This window comes from Anolis carolinensis, chromosome 6 (genome assembly GCF_035594765.1).
Source record: "Anolis carolinensis isolate JA03-04 chromosome 6, rAnoCar3.1.pri, whole genome shotgun sequence".
In the NCBI taxonomy this organism is placed as follows: Eukaryota; Metazoa; Chordata; class Lepidosauria; order Squamata; family Dactyloidae; genus Anolis; species Anolis carolinensis.
In genome coordinates, this window is record NC_085846.1 from 115,241,098 (window position 1) to 115,260,883 (window position 19,786).

At 41.0% G+C, this 19,786-nt stretch overlaps 2 protein-coding genes and 1 long non-coding RNA gene across 6 annotated transcripts; 2 read left to right on the plus strand and 1 right to left on the minus strand.

Moving 5' to 3' along the window:
• Positions 1 to 5: 5 nt before the first annotated feature.
• Positions 6 to 5,222, plus strand: mrpl55 (mitochondrial ribosomal protein L55). Of its 4 annotated transcripts, none has more exons than XM_008112247.3 (4): positions 6 to 147; positions 1,000 to 1,156; positions 3,752 to 3,953; positions 4,984 to 5,222. In XM_008112247.3, the coding sequence occupies exons 2-4, from the start codon at positions 1,128 to 1,130 to the stop codon at positions 5,134 to 5,136; spliced, it is 384 nt and encodes a 127-aa protein (XP_008110454.1). In that variant the 5' UTR covers positions 6 to 147; positions 1,000 to 1,127; the 3' UTR covers positions 5,137 to 5,222. The 4 variants fall into 4 exon arrangements, with proteins under 4 accessions (XP_008110454.1, XP_008110453.1, XP_008110451.1 ...); XM_008112246.3 differs by having other exon boundaries at positions 8 to 147; positions 997 to 1,156; XM_008112244.3 differs by having other exon boundaries at positions 69 to 230; positions 997 to 1,156.
• On the minus strand, positions 3,661 to 6,531 carry LOC134299914 (uncharacterized). Its single transcript, XR_010007169.1, has 2 exons — positions 6,391 to 6,531; positions 3,661 to 5,093 (listed from the first exon to the last, which is right to left on the minus strand). It is a non-coding gene; the product is annotated as an uncharacterized LOC134299914 (long non-coding RNA).
• c6h1orf35 (chromosome 6 C1orf35 homolog) lies at positions 6,504 to 19,347 on the plus strand. The gene is made up of 9 exons (XM_008112249.3): positions 6,504 to 6,639; positions 8,319 to 8,471; positions 9,706 to 9,856; positions 11,624 to 11,669; positions 13,890 to 13,972; positions 14,910 to 14,982; positions 15,532 to 15,620; positions 15,950 to 16,090; positions 18,299 to 19,347. Exons 2-9 carry the CDS (start codon positions 8,378 to 8,380, stop codon positions 18,591 to 18,593), a joined length of 972 nt encoding a protein of 323 aa, XP_008110456.2. The 5' UTR covers positions 6,504 to 6,639; positions 8,319 to 8,377; the 3' UTR covers positions 18,594 to 19,347.
• Positions 19,348 to 19,786: the final 439 nt, after the last annotated feature.

A 19,786-nucleotide genomic window follows, 5' to 3' on the forward strand; every position in this document is an offset into this window, starting at 1 on the left:
TTTCCCCCTCTTGTCGCGGAGCAATGACGTTACGAAATGCCCTTGAAGGGGAAAAGGAGGAGCTGTGGGCGGGGCTACGCGGAGGAGGCCTCTCATTGGTCGCCGGCGACGAGTCACGTGAAAGAGCCTTCTTTTGGTCCGGCCCTGGTGAGGATCAAACCATTTGGGATATTTTGTAGGGGGAAACGGGTCAAACCATTACGCCATAGCATTGCGGAAGAAGGAGAAGGGTGAGTAGGAGAAGAATAAGGAGCGAACCATTTGCAGAAATAAACAGGGAGGGAAGCGGGAAGGGAAAAGCAATATTCCTATATGGAACAAACCATTGAAGATCTGAGTGGGGACAAACCATTTACAGAAGGAATTTGGGGGGGGTCAGGAAGGGAAAAGCCATATTCATTCGGACCAACCCATTAATGAGCTGAATGGGGGGAGTGAAATAACTGATCTACTCCACAGGGTCGTTGTGAAGCAAGACAACCACGTGGTCACCTTAATAAGTAAATTATTTAAATTTATTAAATTATTTAATTATAATATTTTTCCATAAATTGCAACAATTATGCATGAATTATACCCAAAGTGTGGAATATAACGATGAGGGACGATTTAATATAATTCTGAACACTATTATAAAATAATAATAATAATAATAATAATAATACTTTTTCTATACCGCCCTATCTCCCGGATGGGACTCAGGGTGGTTTCCAATCATAAAAACAACACATACATTACATAGCAACATAATAACACATTATTAAGCAAGGTAAAACAATACAATTATATACTGTAGCAATAAATAACACACAACCTGATCAAGGGGATGGGAACCATAAACCCAATATATTAAAATGTATCATTTTAGGCCAGATAAATCTTGTGCAATATATTTAGGCCCAGAAAAAGTTCCCTATTATTGGGGAAATAGTTTAAAAACTCCCATTTGTCTTAAAATCGTAATGATTTTAATTACATTTTTCTGTTTTCCTCCAGCAGATGTTGTAAGAAAGAGACGTGTTCTTTGGATCATGCCTGATAAATACAGCTTTCGCCCATCCTAAAGCTCATACTTGAAATCATTGTTAGCTTCAGGTTTGTATAATAAGCTCTGGACCATCCTCAGCATGATGACAACCATCAGCAGGACTCTCAGGTACATATTATTATTGATTTGACAGCAGAGGTTGAACCTCCCTTCTCTTACATGTGTGGGACCAGAAGTGTTTTCCATTTTGGAAAACCCATGTATGCACATTGTGCGATTATCTTGGAGATGGGACCCAAGTCTAGTAAACACAGCATTCCGTTATGTTTCCTATACACCTTATATGCATGGCCTGAAAGTCACTTGACACACAGTATACAGCAGGCCTGAGCACGCTGCTAGAAGGGACAGATAATTTCATCTGTGCTAATGATCATGCTATCACCGCTCAAGCAGGGAGCTTTGAAATAGTTGAACAGAAGCTCTCTGAAGCTTGAGGTGCTCTTACTGCCTATTACAGGGAAAACTAAAATGCAGATGTGTGTTTTTCACCTTAAGAACAGACAAGCATCTCGAGCTCTGAAGATGACCTGGAAAGAAATCCCACTGGAGCATTGCAGCAGACCAGAACACCTGGGAGTCACTCTGGACTTACAAGAAGCACTGCTTGGCTATCAAGCAATAAGTAGGTACTGGAAATAACATTGTACGAAATTTGACTGGCACAACCTGGGGATTGTAACCGGACACAGTGAAGACATCTGCCCTTGCGCTTTGTTACTCTGCTGCTGAGTATGCATGCCCAGTGTGGAATATATCTCACCACGTCAAATCAGTGGATGTGGCTCTTAATAAGACCTGCCACATTATCACAGGATGTCTATGCTCCACACCACTGGAGAAATTAGCAGGTATTGCACCACCTGACATCCGCCAGGAAGTAGCAGCCAATAATGCAAGGACCAAGGCAGTGACATCTCTGACCCATCCTCTGTTTCAATACCAGCCAGCAAGCCAATGACTGAAATCAAGAAACAGTTTTCTAAGATCCACAGAGATACTTGCAGTAACACCTCAGCAAGCGAGAGTCCAAAAGTGGCAGGCTAAAACTTGAAATGGGTATCAATCCGTGGCTGATACCGGATGAGACACTCCCTCCTGGGCACATAGAAGACTGGGCGACTTAGAAGGCGCTGAACAAACTGCGCTCTGGCACCACAAGACGCAAAGCCAATCTTAAGAAATGGGGCTGCCAAGTGGAGTCTGCAAGTGTGGAGAAGAGCAAACTACAGACCACTGACTACAATGCAGCCTGAGCCCTGCCACATGCACCATGGAGAACCATCTCACAACAACACCAGAGGCACTCCCAAGTGGCCAGCTACTGGTCAAAGGAAATCTAGTATAATGTCAAGTTTCTAACTTGGTGTTTTTTAAAAATGCATTATAACTGTACCCTCAAGTTGTTTCTGACACAATAAATAAATAAATGGGCAAGCTTCGTCCCTCCTTCCAGGTGTTGCATAGTTATACAACATGTAGCCTTGTTGAATCCTACAGTGTGCCATTGTTCCATGAGCTTCAAAAGCACCTTTTAGTCTTTAAAGGGACAAACACCTGGTTTGATAGAACAAGAGTTGCTTTGCATATGTTTGATCTCAAGATCCAAGAGTCCTTTTGAAAAAGGGAAGGCTGCCTTTTTTCTCATCTCATAGTTTATGCAGTGCTTGAAGCATTTTTTAAAATAAAAGGGAATCAGCTTCAAAGCTTCATAGGGGGCATATACACTAGGAATTTTTAAATACTGTTTATATTTAATTCAGTTTAATGTTTGCATATTTGTGTATTTTAAATTGTATGCTGATACGTTTATGTTAAGCTGCTTTGAGTCTCCTTCGGGAGAGATATAAGGGTATAATTAATACTAATAATAATAATAATAATAATAATAATAATAATAATAATAATAATGGGTGGGATCACAAACCTGCAAACCTGGAAAATGAACATGCAAAGATACTGTGGGACTTCCAAATCCAGACAACAAAGTTCTGGAACACAACACACCAGACATCACAGTTGTGGAAAAGAAAAAGGTTTGGATCATTGATGTTGCCATCCCAGGTGACAGTCGCATTGACGAAAAACAACAGGAAAAACTCAGCCGCTATCAGGACTTCAAAATTGAACTTCAAAGACTGGCAGAAACCAGTGCAGGTGGTCCCGGTGGTGATGGGCACACTGGGTGCCGTGCCAAAAGATCTCAGCCGGCATTTGGAAACAATAGACATTGACAAAATTACAATCTGCCAACTGCAAAAGGCCACCCTGCTGGGATCTGCACGCATCATCCGAAAATACATCACACAGTCCTAGACACTTGGGAAGTGTTCGACTTGTGATTTTGTGATATGAAATCCAGTATATCTATCTTGTTTGCTGTGTCATAATAAAATAATAATAGAATTGATGCAGTTGAACTAAACTGCCATGTCTCCATGCTTTGGAATAATAGGAGTTGTAGTCTGGTGAAGCACTAGTATTCTTTGACAGAGAAGGCAAAGACCTTGTAAAACTACAGCTCTTGCGATTCCATAGCATGGAGTCATGTTAGTTAAAAGTAGAATCAAACTGCATTAATTCTAAGGCCCAAAGCACTACACCATACTAGCTCTAATGACCCTGTTTTATTGAATGCCAGCATACATCAGCTTTTGCACTGAACTGATAAGATTGTTTACATTCTGTTTAAATTGGTTCCAGGCTCTTGCAAGGAGAGGCACTCTGGGCATTCCTTCCCAGGCCTTGCCGTCTTCACACATCCGCGTGCCAACCCAACTCCAACCGGACGTCCATCGCTTGTGTTTCAAGGCAGAAGTACGGCCGGATGTATCCAGTTCTGCTGGTCAGACCTGATGGCTCCACCATCCACATCCGTTACAAAGAGCCCAGGCGGATCCTTTCAGTGAGCGCTGAATTTGTTCCCCTCCAGATAGAGTTAAAATAATAATAATAATAATAATAATAATAATAATAATAATAATAATAATAATACAGTAGAGTCTCATTTATCCAACATAAATGGGCCGGCAGAATGTTGGATAAGCGAATATGTTGGATAATAAGGAGGCATTAAGGAAAAGCCTATTAAACATCAAATTAGGTTATGATTTTACAAATGAAGCACCAAAACATGTTAGGCACCAAATTTGGCAGAAAAAGTAGTTCAATACGCAGTAATTCTATGTAGTAATTACTGTATTTATGAATTTAGCACAAAAATATCACGATATATTGAAAACATTGACTACAAAAATGCGTTGGATAATCCAGAATGTTGGATAAGCAAGTGTTGGATAAGTGAGACTCTACTGTATATTTGTACCCTGCCCTGATTCAGGGTGGCTTCCACCATAATAACAGACAAACATTCAATGCCTATGTAAACAGAAAACCATAAAAATTTAAAACAAAAGGCAATACTAAACATTTTACAATAGGTTAAAATAAACAGTTGCATTAAATAATTATCATTAAAAGCAATTAAAAAAACAGCTGTGGTAAAGTGTCATATCAGTTCCCTTTCGTCTTCTCTCAGTCTTCTCCTATTGACACAGCCTAGAATGGCATTGGCCTTTTCAGCTGCAGCATCACACTATTGGCTCGTGGTCGACTAAGACTCCTTTTAGAATTCTAGAGTTGGAAGATACCTCTAAAGGACATCCAGTCCAACCCCTTGCTGTACTGCTCTGGGTGCATCTGCACTGCAAAAGTAACGCAGTTTGATGCTGATTTAACTGCCATGGCTCAGTGCTATGGAGTCATGAGAGTGGCAGCTTGAGGAGGTTGTCTTCAGCTTTCTCTGCCAGAAGTGCTCACCAAATTACAAGAAAATCAGAATCCCTTTGTTGGGCACTGGCAATCCTACATATTTTTTTTAATGTAATCTTTTCATTTAGTTGTTGTTGTTATGATTATTGTCTTTTCTTCATTAGATACCAGTAGACATCAATACTCTCCCTGAAGCCGAAAGGAGAGCCCGGTTGCGGAAACGGGACGCCATCAAGCTTAAACCCAAACAGGAGGCAGTCTTTGATGACGATGACTTTAAGTTGGACGATTATAGAAAGTTTTGGAAGAAGAAATGAGATATTTGTGTTACTATTTTTTTTTTGTAGCAAAACGCTGTTATAAACAAATTGCAAACCCTAAATAAAGAGTCTATCATCTTCTCCTTCTGTGTATTGGGGTTTATTTTGTGGATGGTGTAACTTAGATAAGAAATGAGTCCAAGGCATTTCCATTGCATGAGGTTCATGGGTGTATCTACACCAGGCATGGGCAAACTTGGGCCCTCCGGGTGTTTTGGACTTCAACTCCCACCGTTCCTGGCCTCAGGCCCCTTCCTTTTCCCCCTCAGCTGCATACATTTCTATACCACTATCCTCATGCATTTTTGCATCATGGACGTTCACGTGTTTCTGCAGCATCATCCGCATGCATTTCTACACCATCATCCGCATGCATTTTTGCATCATAGATTATTATTATTATGTTTGTTTATATTCCACTTTTTCTCTCCATAAGGGGAATCAAAACGGTTAACACCGAAAGCATTACGATACAATTTAAAATATACAAATATTAAAACAGAATTAAACATCAGATTTAAAAACAATTCAAATTAAATCCATAAAAACATTTTTAAACCACATGCATCCTCATCATCCTAATGCACTTTTGCATCATGCACCAGTTCTGACACACATGACCAGTTTTCTTTCGTAGCTAAAGAAAACAAATGGAGTCTTGCTGATCTGTCAACGTGATTCCAAACATTGCCAATAGTGTGCACCGTCCAAAGTTCATCACTGTAAAATGGTAACTGTTCTAACAAAAGACAAAAATGGGATAACAGACCACCTGCATGATTAGCAAGGTGGTTATGGCAACTTATTGCCAGTTGTGCATTCCCCATTCTTGTTTGTGTGTGAGAGAGAACATCTTCCAAATTTTGGGCTGACTTGTGATGAATGTAAGATGAATGTATTGCCAGCGCTTACATTTGCACGTATAAGTGTGAGTGTGATGGGGAGGCAGAATGTGCATTTGTCCACATGCATTTGTGCATCCTGGTGCACCATCATCCATTTCAGCTTCATGGACACTCATGCATCTTCATCATCCTTTTGCACTTTGCATAATCCTCATACATTTTGTGCATCCTGATGCACCACCAACAACATGCATTGGAGCATTCTGATACACCATCCTCATGCATTTGTACAACACCATCCACATGCATTTCTACACCATAACCCTCATGCACTTGTGCAACTCCATCCCATGCATTTTACACCATCATCCCCATACATTTGTGCATTCTCATTATCCTTACGCACTTTTTGCATCATGCATCATCCCCATGGAATTGTGCAGCCTTAGGCATTGGTGCAAAAGCTCGGAAAAAGCCCTCCGAAGAACAACCTTCCTGCTTTCTTTCCCCTGCACTATCCCTATATTTTTGCAGCCAATGGTCTCTCCCTGTTTTGCCGGAAGTCGATGCTGAAGGCTCTTCCTGCTTGCAACAGCACGTGAGTTTGCAAAAGGAGGGCGCTTTGCAGATCCTTCTGGGGAAGTTTGGCTTCCTGGTAAGTACAATATTCCTCCTGTCATTCATAAAAGGGTGCATCTACACTGTAGAATAAACGCAGTTTCATACCACTTGCACTGCCAGGGTTCAGTACTAGGGAGCCATGGGAGTTATAGTTTAGTCAGGTGCCAGGCAGAGAAAGCTAAACCTTGCAAAACTAGCATTGAGTTAAAGGAATAGCATTGAGATATAGTTTAACTGGTGCCAGATTGCAGTGTAGCTGCACCCTTAGATTTATCCATGTTCAAATTGTTGGGTGTCTGTAAGTTTTCCGGGCTCTCTGGCCATGTTCCAGAAGCATTCTCTCCTGACGTTTCGCCCACATCTATGGCAAGCATCTTCAGAGCTTGGGAGGTCTGTTGGAAACCAGGCAAATGGAAATTATATATCTGGGTGGGAAAAAGAACTCTTGTCTGATGGAGGCAAGTGTGACTGGTGCAATTGGCCACCTTGATTAGCATTGAAAAGCCTTGCAGCTTTAAGGTACAGCTGCTTATTGCCTGGGGGAATCCATTTGTCTCCATTTAATCCCGTCTCCATAGCTGTGTGTGTGGGCAAACAAGAGACCCTGAAAATGCATTTTTTGCACCGTTCTAGCTTTGCAAAACAAGACTTGAGAAAGCACTTTTTCTCCTTTCAAAACCATCTTTCGGAGTTCCTGGGTTGCTTTGGCTACAATGGCAAGGGAATTGTACTCTGCACATGTTTGGGAGCACTCCCTTTTCTTGCCAGCTTAGATTTTAGAGGGTGAAACATCAGGAGAGAATGCTTCTAGAACATAACCGTATAGCCCGGAAAACTCACATTAACCCAGTGATTCCAGCCATGAAAGCTGTCAGCAACATGTTGTTAGTACTTTTGGCCCAGTTTTGCAATCTGTTTAGGTGATATTCACATGTATAAAGGTTTTGCAGTTTACAATGGCAAAATTGCCACCTAAATGCAGTACAATTGCCACTGAAATACAATAAGCTAAAATGCAGCAAGTTATTATTAATTGTGGATTTCAACTTTACATTTTGTTAGCATTTTGCTCTGTTTAGTAATATGTGCATTTTCATAGTACAGTAGAGTCTCACTTATCCAACATAAACGGGCCGGCAGAATGTTGGATAAGCGAATATGTTGGATAATAAGGAGAGATTAAGGAGAAGCCTATTAAACATTAAATTAGGTTATGATTTTACAAATTAAGCACCAAAACATCATGTTATACAACAAATCTGGTAGAAAAAGTCGTTCAATACGCAGTGATGCTACATAGTAATTACTGTATTTACGAATTTCGCACCAAAATATCATGATATATTGAAATCATTGACTACAAAAATGCGTTGGATAATGCAGAACGTTGGATAAGTGAGACTCTGCTGTACTCAAATTTGCATGTTTTCGAACTGCTAGGTTGGCAGGAGCTGGAGCTAACAGTGGGCACTCATTCCGCTCCCGGGATTTGAACCTGGGACCTTTTGGTCCGCAAGTTCAGCAGCTCAGCTGAAAACATTGAAAACATTGACTAAAAAAATGTGTTGGATAATCCAGAACGTTGGATAAGCGAGTGTTGGATAAGTGAGACTCTACTGTATTACGTTTTCACTGTGTGTTTTAAACCATCAGGTACACAGCCTCAAGCCCTGTAAAAAATAAAATGTACTGTATTATTATTTTCCATTCTAGGTCCAGTTGCTGATGATTTAATCCACTGATTCCCAGGATTTCTTGTTTTGTTCCTCATTATGTTTGGCCCTTCCCGAGGCGGAGTGAGAGGAGGGCAGGACCAGTTCAACTGGGAAGATGTGAAGACCGACAAGCAAAGGGAGAACTACCTGGGTAGGAAGGCATGGCTTAATAATATATCTTACCGTTGCATGGGGTTCATGGGTGCATCTACACTGTAGAATGAATCCAGTTTGATACCACTTTTAAGCGCCATGGCTCAAGGCTATGGAATCTTGGCATTTGTAGTTCAGTGAAGCACCAGCACTCTTTGGCCTAGGAGGCTAGAGACCTTGTCAAACTACAACTCACTTGATTCCTTAGCATTGTATCGTGGCAGTTCAAGTGGTCTCAAACTGCATTAATTCGACAGTGCATATGCACCCAATGTCTGTTCTGTACACCTCTGGTCTATGTATTTTAATTTGTATTTTATAGAAATAGATTTTAATATGTTATATTTTAGAGAAATACATTTTAATATATATTTATGGAATTTTACAGCATGGTTTATGTGTTTTAATTATGTTGTAACTCGTCTTGATCCATGAGCAGAGGCTGGTATGATGATGATGATGGTTATTATTATTATTATTATTATTATTATTTTAATATACAGTAGACACTCAGTTACTTGGAGGCTTGTTCAGTGTCTGATAAATATAGTTTCTGGCTCAAAGGCCTAACTAACACTGTAACTATACCACTAACATAAGCTGTATTGACTTGATATTAATCTTGAAATACAGCCATAAAAAGCAAATTAAGTCAACGTAACTTAATACCAAACAGTTTTACTGTTTTATAAAAACGACTTTGTGAATGCAGTATGCAATTTTGGGTAAATTGCAGCTAAAATGGATTTCATTTTTATTTATAGTCTTAAGTTGTGTTTTATTTTTTGCTGGTTGCTTGAGTTCTGGTTAACTGAGAGTTTATTGTATTTATCTTAATGGTTTTATGCTTTTTCTGTAAATCAACTATGTTGTGCCCTGCCTTGAGGAGAGGCAGATATGAAATAATAATAATTATTACACTTTACAAAATATGAAAAACGTTTGAAAGTGTTATTTCCTGTTTTATTGTGCAGTCCTTACTTGAAAAGTAGTTCTCATACTCCAGAAACTTCATTTTCCTGCCACAAACTGTGTCAAATTGGTTGAGACCCAATGAGACATTCATTGGAAAACTAGAGCCAAATGTGCTGCAGGATGTCCCTCCCATAAAAGCAAAGTTTTGACAGTTTGATAATTTTTCCCCATGTTTCTATGATAGAACCAATTAGGAAATGACCTTTATAACCCATAAAATGGTGTTACATAGTGTTATTATTTTGCATAATCTTTAGGAAATTCCTTGATGGCCCCGGTGGGACGGTGGCAGAAGGGGAAGGACTTGACGTGGTACGCCAAAGGGAAGAAGGGCGGTGGTCCCATCTCCAGGGAGGACGAACTGGCCGCTGTCCGTCGGGCCGAAGAGGAAGCCATGATGGCCGCCTTGTAAGTCGGAGATGCAACTTGCTGCGTCGGCCATCCAAAGGGATAGCTATTCATATATTTTCATGCACAGATGAAACACACATACGTATTTTTCAGAAGTTGGGGGCATTCCCTCTTCTCTGCCTTTGCATCTCAGAACTACCTGTGTCTCATGTGCCATCAAATCTAATGCGCACATTGATTTCCAAAAGCCTGAAACCAACATTGGCTGGGTAGGTCATTCTCTGTCAAAGAATGCTGATGCCTCACCAAACTATAAATTTCAGGATTGCATACCAATAAGCCATGGCAATTAAACTAGAGATGTACAAGGGTTGAATGAAAAGTTAATGCCTCCACCTTCGTTACTTGGGTTTGAATGAGAATATTTTAGTAAATCAAGCGCAGAAATAATCCTTAGAATGTGCTCTTTATCTATCACTATTCACTTTTCCACATAATCACCAGACAATTGGATACATTTCTGCCAACGATGAACAAGTTTTCTGAAGCCGTCACGGAAGAAGTCGACACTCTGTTTCCGCAACCGGCGTCTCACAGGACCCATCGTGCACAGATCTTCTGATAGCCAAGCAAAGCAATCATGTGACCCACACGTTCTTGTGAAATGCTGATGATGCTTGAAATTTCTCTCTGAGGGATATGACGATCGTCCTGAATCAATCTGTCAACCTTTTGCTTGTGAAACTCAGTGGTTGCTGTCACAGGATGTCACTCTTTGTTTGTCACGCAAGTGAGACGTTCCCACCTCAACATCTTTAAACTTACTCGCCCATCAATGCACAGGACTCACATCAACACAATCACCATAAACAGTTTGCATTCTCTGATGAATCTCCTTTGGGGCGACACCTCCTGCTGTCAAGAATTCAGTGACTGCACGTTGCTTAAGTTGCATTGACCGACCGTCTGCGCAGGGTTCCATACTTGGCACTTTAACAACATAACCATTCAATGCTAAGGCTTCCCCGTCTGCGCAGGGTTCCATACTTTGCACTTTAACAACATAACCGTTCAATGCTAAGTCTTCCCCGTCTGCGCAGGGTTCCATACTTCGCACTTTAACAACACAGCCTGTTCAATGCTAAGGCTTCCCGCCAAATGGAACTGTAGAGGAGAGTTACTGAACAAGCCAGGACCTGCTGCAGACCAGGACTGCAGTCCTGGACTGCCAGGACCAGGAGTTATGAAGGTGGAGGCATTACTTTTCATTCAACCCTTGTAGTCCCTCAAATTTATTTATTTATTTACAGTATTTATATTCCACCCTTCTCACCCCGAAGGGGACTCAGGGTGGATCACATTACACATATAAGGCAAACATTCAATGCCTTAACAAAGACAGAAACAAACGCAGGCTCCGAGCTGGCCTCGAACTCATGACCTCTTGATCAGAGTGGTTTGTTGCAGCTGGCTGCAGCTGGCTGCTCACCAGCCTGCGCCACAGCCCGGGCTCCAGATGCGGCCCCTGAAGCAGCTTATCCTTTTCCTTTGGCTCAGCACTAAGATTACCGTTCAATGTGAACCTAATGCACATCCTAAGTTTGGAGAAGTCATTTCGCCAAAAAAGGTGAGCATTAGATTCAAACAAATAGGGCAGCTAGCCTTGCAAAAGGGGAAAGTGCCCTAAGGCAAGCCAACCTGTGGATCTTTCCTTTTGCATTACATCAGAGCAGGGATGGACAGAGCCAATTCCACCAAAATATTTCTCTTTTTTGCCTGCTTTTGCTGGGATTCACAGCTTTGTTTTGCCTTGCTTCTCTGCAGGGGTTATAAGAATTTGAAGAAGCAACCGACGGGGCTAAGCAAAGAAGTATGTATTGGAACTCGACCACATCCTGCACAAGGTTGTAGTCCTCATCGAGGACTTAGATAGGCAAATGATTAATTGGCATGGAAAGCCCTCCCGTTATTGGCCTCTCTGTCTGCCTGTCACTCTGTTCCCTCCTCCTTTTCCTTTGCTGGTTAGACTGATAATTCTTAGAGACACTTTTTTTTCCTGAGCACATGGCAAGCCCCTGATGTGCCAAATTTTGTTCTCCTGTGAGCATGGAGAGAAGGATGTCTGCTGTGAGTTAGTTAAATAGCAAGACACTGTTTAACTTTCTCATCTAATTTTGTAGTTCTTTGCCCAAGTTGGCCCATGCCTAATCTAGTGCATGGCAGGCATACATAACTAGAGTAGAAACATCTGTGGGTTAAATGTTTTGTTTCTTGGGCAGAATAATATTAATATTAATAATATTAATATATAATAATAATTATATAATTATTATAATATTATATTATGTGAGCAGGAGAACTTCATATTCTACTAATTAGAATAAAAATTCTATTTTTCCTTTATTGGAAATTGCCTCCCAACAGTATGTAGGTTTACTTGTCAAATTATTTGTTGTTCTGCGCCTTCAGATTACACTATATAACACCATTTTTGTTCCTGGGATAGAAATGTCATTTCCTAATGGGTTCTATTATAAAAACATGGGAAAATGTTTATTAAACTGCAAAAACTTTGTTTTTGTCAGACATCCTGCAGCAGGTTTTGCTCTATTTTTTCAGTGAATCTCTCATAGAGTCTCAACCAATTCAACCTAGTTTGTGGCAGCCACAAAAATGAAGTTTCTGGAATAGAACAATGGTTTTCAAAGTAAGGACTGCACAATTAAACATGAAATAAGACTTTCAAACCAGGAACAGAAAAATTTTCAAATTTTGTTACATAGTGTTATTTGAAACCCATGTTTGGGTTTTGTTGGCATGATATGTTCAGGAGACTGTTTGCCATTGGCTTCCTCTGCGGCTGAGAGAGTGTGACTTTTGTCCAAGGTCACCCTGGGGGTTTCCAAAGTTGAACAGAGATTTTAAAAGACTGCTCTTATGATATACCGTATCTACTCGAGTATAAGCCGACCCGAATATAAGCCGAGGCACCTAATTTTACCACAAAAAAACTGGGAAAACATTGACTCAAGTATAAGCCGAGAGTAGTAAATTTCAGAAATAAAAATAGATACCAATAAAATTACATTAATTGAGGCATCATTAGGTTAAATGTTCTTGAATATTTACATAAAGCTCAAATTTAAGATAAGACTGTCCAACTCTGATAAAATCATTATTCTCATCTTCAATGTAAATGTGCTTATGTATCCTTTTAATAATAATAAAATAATAAATGTAATAATAATAATAAATACAGGAAAATAATACATGTAATAATTAATAGAGTAAAATAATAAATGCAATAATAAAAATAAGATCAGAGTGAAATAATAAATGAATTAATAATAATAATAAAAATAGAGTAAAAGAAATGTAATAGTAGCAACAATAATAGAGAAAAATAATAAATGTAATAATACCAATAATAATAGGGAAAAATAATAAATGTACCATATATTCCCGAGTATAAGCTGACCCAAATATAAGCCAACCAGGACCCTCACCAAAGTATAAGCCGTGGGGAGCTTTTTCAGTCTTAAAAAAAGGGCTGAAAAACTAGGCTTATACTCGAGTATATACAGTATATCGTCAGGGAAGACCGTATCGTAAAGAACCAACATGATATAGCAGTTTGTGCATTGGTCTATGATCCTGGAGATCACAATTTGAATCCCACTCAGCCATGGAAATCCACTGGGTAACTTGAGCAGTTTGCACTTTCTCAGCTTTAGAAGAAAGCAAATGCAAGCTCCATCTGAACAAATCTTGACAAAAAAGCCCCGGTAAAGTCATCATAAATTGGGATTGAGTTGAAGATGCACATCAAGGGGTATATTTTCCCCTGTGGATGGATTTCCCGTCTGTTTTATCTACTTAAGTCTTGGGAATCTGAACTGAAAAGCTTTCACAGAAGGGAGTTGGCAGTAGTTGAGCAAGCATTGTTGATGATCCCATCTCCCTAATCTGTGGATACCACCATCCCCTTGAAGGTGTCTATGTCAGGAAAGATGACTCCAGTTCAGCAATATCTCCATGCACCTTCTTCATTTCCAGGTGGTTCGCATTTGATTGTGCCATTTCCTTTTAGGATCTCGCTGAAGTCTGTAAGCGGGACACGGCGGAGCAAGACGAGAAGGGTGTGGATCGCGTCTTGGGCTTGGGGAGTTCAAGGTAGGGGGTCCTCTGAGTCACTTGGAAGGTCGTTTTCCTATATTGAGAAGTGAGACCTTATTTATTTATTTATAGTATTTATATTCCGCCCTTTTTTCTCACCCCGAAGAGGACTCAGGACGGATCACAATGTACATATACATGGCAAACATTAAATGCCATATGACATACGACATACAGACAGAGACACAGAGGCAATTTAACATTTTCCAGCTTCATGAGGATATGCTCGATTCCGGTCATAGGGGAAGCTGCTGCTTCATCATCCACTGTGACACCGAGTCCTTGAGGGAGTACTTCCTCATTCTTCTGCATGCACGCTGCTGGTCATTTTTATAGTGATGTAAATTAGTTAAATTAGCCTCCCCGCATAAAGCGGTACCTAAATTTCCTCGAAAGATGTAGCTGTCTTTCGGGTTGCTTAGGTAAACAACAAGCTAGGTTATTTAATAGTCGGACACTCAATCCGACCCAAGCTGGATTCGAACTCATGACGTCCCAGTCAGTAGTGATTTATTGCTGCTGGCTACTAACCAGCTGCGCCACAGCCCGGCCCAACTAGACAACCTTCTCATTGTCCAGTGGAGTCTCTTTCTCTGGGAGTTTCTCAACAAGAGCTGGGTGGTTATCTGTCGAGAGGGCTTAGATGGTGTCTTCCTGCCTGGTATAATGGTGCTTGACTGGGTGGCCCTGGGCATCTCTTCCAATTCTATGTTTCTATGAAAATACCAAAGCTCTTGCAAACTATAGGTGGGTTTTCCCCCTTTAGGGAAATGGCCTTGGGAGTCCTTTTGGCACCAGGGACATTGCTAACTATTGGCCAGTGACAAAGAGTTACAGTTGACATTGATGACCCACGAACAAAAATTGTGTTTCATAGTGTTATTTGCTCCTCCTGAAACTGACGCCCTTTCATTCCCATCTGATGTTTTTGCAGGAGCGCCGGGAGCCGGATGATGTTTTCCAAAGAAGAAAAAGAAGCCGCCAAACTGGGCCTGTCGGTATTTACAGTAAGTAGTTAACATTGCCTTCCATATTCCCAATGGCTGCCATCTCAAATTTAATAGTGATGATAACACACTATTATATATACGAGGGCTATCCACAAAGTAGGTTACGTTTTGGATTTTAAAAAGGACAAAGTATAGGAGAAATCATTTACCATATGCAACTGAAAGACACATTCCAATAGTACAATCTCACGTAATCCCCACTGAAATCTAGGCACGTTTCATATAGATAAATGAGTTTGAAAAGAGAAGAGAAAGAAAAAGACAAAATGAAGAGGAAAGAAAGGAAAATGAACAAAGAAAGGAAAACTACTTTCCTGCGTACGTTGATAGAATATGTCTATTTAATTGATTTAAGTATAAACTTATATGTGTTTCCAGATAGTGTTAGGTCTTTTATTTTCTACAGACTCCCAAACTGACTTTAATCGGCAGCCCTGTATAAGGAGAAGCAACCCCTTCAGAATCCTTACATTACACTGTATTTTCTGAATGCTATTTTCCTAAAAGTTTAGAGCACTTGGGTTTCTTTTTCTTTTCCATCGCTAGCATCACCGGGTGGCAAGTAGCCCAGAGGTTTCGGCTACGAAGAGGAAACTGGACACAGAAGAAGAGGAAGAAGTAGCAAAAGAACCACAGTAAGAAAGAGAGCCTCACACTCTGCTTTTCCTTAATATTCATGAAGAGATTAATACAGTCATGGGCAAACTCTGGCTCTCCCTCCAGGTGTTTTGGACTCCAACTCCCACAATTCCGAACAGCCGGTAGGCTGTTCGGAATTGTGGGAGTTGGAGTCCAAAACACCTGGAGGGAGGGCCAAAGTTTGCCCATGCCTGGGTTAATATATATACCAATTGCCATTGCATAAGGAGGTACAGGATACTTCCTCACGCAACATTGCAAAAAGTATTTACTCCTGCAATTACGTCTGATTAGGCTATATAATTATTATCCATTGACCGTGCAGGCCAGAGGTCAGCAAAAAATCCAAAAAGAAGGAGAAGAAGAAGAAAAAGAAGCACAAGAAGGAGAAGAAGAAGGAGAAACATCACAAAAGGAGAGCCGCATCATCGTCTTCCTCCTGCTCTTCTCCAGACGGCAAGGAAAGGTATGGTGAGGGTTTTGGTTATGACTGTACAATGTTCCCTCACTTATCGCGGGGGGATACGTTCCAGGACCACCCGCAATAAGTGGAAACGGAGCCTGGCCACCCTCACTCTCTCACCCACCCACCCTCCCTCGCTCGCTTGTTTACCAGGCGGAGCGGTGTCTTCTTCCCTGGCTTCCCTTGACTTTCCCAAGATGCTTAAACTGAAAGAAAATTCCCTAAAAATCAGTGGATGTGCAAATCTTTCTAAAACTTTAGAGCAGGGGTCCCCAAACTAAGGCCCGGGGGCTGGATGCGGCCCTCCAAAGTCGTTGACCTGGCCCCCACCCACAGTTTTAGACATAGGCTCACCCAAAGTCTGAAATGACTTGAAGGCACACAACAACAACAATCCTAATTAACTTGACTATCTCATTGGCCAGAAACAGGCCCATACTTCCCATTGAAATCTTGGTAGGATTATGTAGGATAAAATTGTTTTTATTTTTAAATATTGTATTGTATTGATCTTTCATTTACTAATATCGTGCTATGGTAATAGTGGAATATATTGTGTACCTATATACATATAATATTGATAATACTATTATAATATAATACAATATAATACTAATAATAATATGATATAATAATATTAATTATATATTAATTGTATTATTAATAATATTACAGTATAGTGGTATAGTACAATATAGTAATATATAATGGTAATATTGTGCTATGCTAATAATATCATATATTGTATGTACATACAACTTGTAAACTACTCTGAGTCCCCTTCGGGATGAGAGTGGGTGGGGTATAAATGTAGTAAACAAACGAACAATTGTTATTCGGGGGGTTTTGCACTACAAATAAGACATGTGCAGTGTGCATAGGAATTTGTTTTTTGTTTGTTTGTTTGTTTGTTTTTCAAATGATAATTCAGCCCCTTCCACAGTCTGAGGGACCATGAACCGGCCCTCTACTTAAAAAGTTTGAGGATCCCTGCTTTAGAGGAACAATGCCCTGGTTATGTTGTGTCATTTTAGAGAAATTCAGTGGGATAACTCTTGTAGTTTTGTGTTGGTTTTTTTCAAATGTTATGGCGCCCCTGCTGAGCTGCTGAACTTGCTGACCGAAAGGTTGGCTATATGAATCCGGGGAGTGGAGCGAGCTCCCGCTGTTAGCCCCAGCTTCTGCCACACCAAGCAGTTCGAAAACATGCAAATGTGAGTAGATCAATAGGTACTGCTCCGGTGGGAAGGTAACGGCACTCCATGCAGTCATGGCAGTGGCCACATGACCTTGGAGGTGTCTAAGGACAATGCCGACTCTTTGGCTTAGAAATGGAGATGAGCACCAACCCCCAGAGTCAGACACGACTGGACTTAACGTCAGGGGAAAACCTTTACCTTTACCACATAATAATAATAATAATAATAACAACAACAACAACAACAACTTTATTTTTATACCCCGCCCCATCTCCCCGAAGGGACTCGGGGCGGCTTACATGGGGCCTTGCCTGACACAACAATATAATAACAACAGCAAGACAATAAAACAAATATCCCAACAATAAAACATCAGCATCAATAAAACAGTCATAAAAATCTACATACAGCATAAAATGTTAAAAACAGGAGACTAATACACGGATCTGGGCAAAGTGCAGAATATTTCAAAATGGGGAGAGGTAGTTTCACAGCTAAAATGGTCAATAAAGTGCAATGTAATATGGCAAAGCATCAACGATGGAGCTATTGTTGAACGGGCAGATAAATCAAACCTATAACGATTAATCATCGAAGGCCTTTTGGAAGAGCCAGGTTTTTAGGCTCTTCCGGAAGGAGAGGAGGGTAGGAGCCTGCTTGATCTTCCTAGGGAGTGAGTTCCAAAGCCAGGGGGCCACGACGGAGAAGGCCCTCTCTCTTGTCCCCACCAACCGCGACTGCGAGGGTGGTGGGAGCGAGAGGAGGGCCTCCCCCAACGAGCGAAGAGAACGTGCGGATTCATAGGGGGAGATGCGGTCTCTAAGGTAGGTGGGTCCCAAACCGTTTAGGGCTTTGTAGGTGATAACCTGCACCTTGAATTGGGCTCGGAAAATAAACGGCAGCCAGTGGAGCTCCTTAAACAGATTTAAAAAATCCCAAAAAGTGAAACTTCCTGAAACTTGGGGACTTACAGTTGTTTATATAATCTCTCCTGTGTTCTCTTTGTTTGCAGAAAGAAGCATCCTTCTCTGGAGCAGCAGCATCCATCGTCCTCCCGGCGGAGCGGAGGTGGCCTTCCGGACAGACGCCCGTCTCCTTCCCGGGAAGAAGAGAAAGAGTCCAGGTGGCACCAGAGGACAGCAGCGTCCTCGGGCGGCACGGAAAAGGGGTCCTCCTCCCATAAGCACGGCTCAGCGCGGTCACGTTCCCCAAAAGCAGAGCGGAGGGACGGCCGGAGTGGCAGGAGCCGGAGGACAAGCTCTTCGCCCAAAGCCAGGAAGAGGCACGATACGGACTCGGACGACTGAACCTTCACCCGGAATGGATCCTGCGTCCTTATAAATCCTATGCCAGGCTTTAGACCGGATTGCCTTCTTGCCCAATGCAAAGGTGTGCTGCTCCTTTCTACTTGGAGCAAGAAAGCAGAAAGTGACCCCAAATAAACACCAACTGGAGCTTTGGCTCAAACATTTGCAGAAAGTGGACTTGCGTGTGTTGCAATGCGAGGTGCAATGTTTCGGGTTCTATTGTGCCGTCTATTTGGTTGGCGATGCATCTCTTCTTTTGTCACACCTGTTTTATTATTTTTAAAAATGGATGCAATGTTGATGCATTTTTATTTTAATACACAGAATTTAGAGCAGGCATGGGCCAACTTGGGCCCTCCCTCCAGGTGTTTTGGACTTCAACTCCCACAATTCCTAACAGCCGGTAGGCTGTTAGGAATTGTGGGAGTTGAAGTCCAAAACACCTGGAGGGAGGGCCCAAGTTGGCCCATGCCTGATTTAAAGTATTTTAATATTTTGAGAACATCACTCAGAAAGAAGCCCTATAGCAGAATCCCACAAGTTCTGCCTCAGATGCAAACCTTATGTGTCTACACTGTCGAATGAATGCAGTTTGAACACACTATTGTTACCAGGGCTCAGTGCTATGAAATCCTGCGAGCTGTAGTTTTACAAGGTTTACAGAATTGTTCTGAGACTAAAGGAAGATTATCAATGTATGTTCCCTGAGATTATAAAATTCAGTAACAACAATAAAAAGTGATGTGGCACCTTAGCAGGTTTTGCTTGGCACCTCTTTTCTCATTTAAAAATAGTTTTGAGTTAATTATTATTGTTTTACAGTATGTATATTTTGCCCTTGCTCCGAAGGGGACTCGGGGTGGATCACAACGCACATATACATGGCACACATTCAATGCCACTATTAGACATGCAACACATAATAATAATAATTATTATTATTATTATTATTATTTTATTTTTATACCCCGCCCCATCTCCCCGAAGGGACTTGGGGCGGCTTACATGGGGCCTTGCCCGATAAAACAATCAAATATCAAAATACAGCAATAAAATAGTTATCCAATAAAAACATCAATTACAGTAAAAACAATCGTTAAAATCAACATAAAACATACAATATTAACACTAGAGACTAATTCATAGAACCCAGGCAAAGTGTGTTTCCCTGAAAATAAGACCGTGTCTTATGT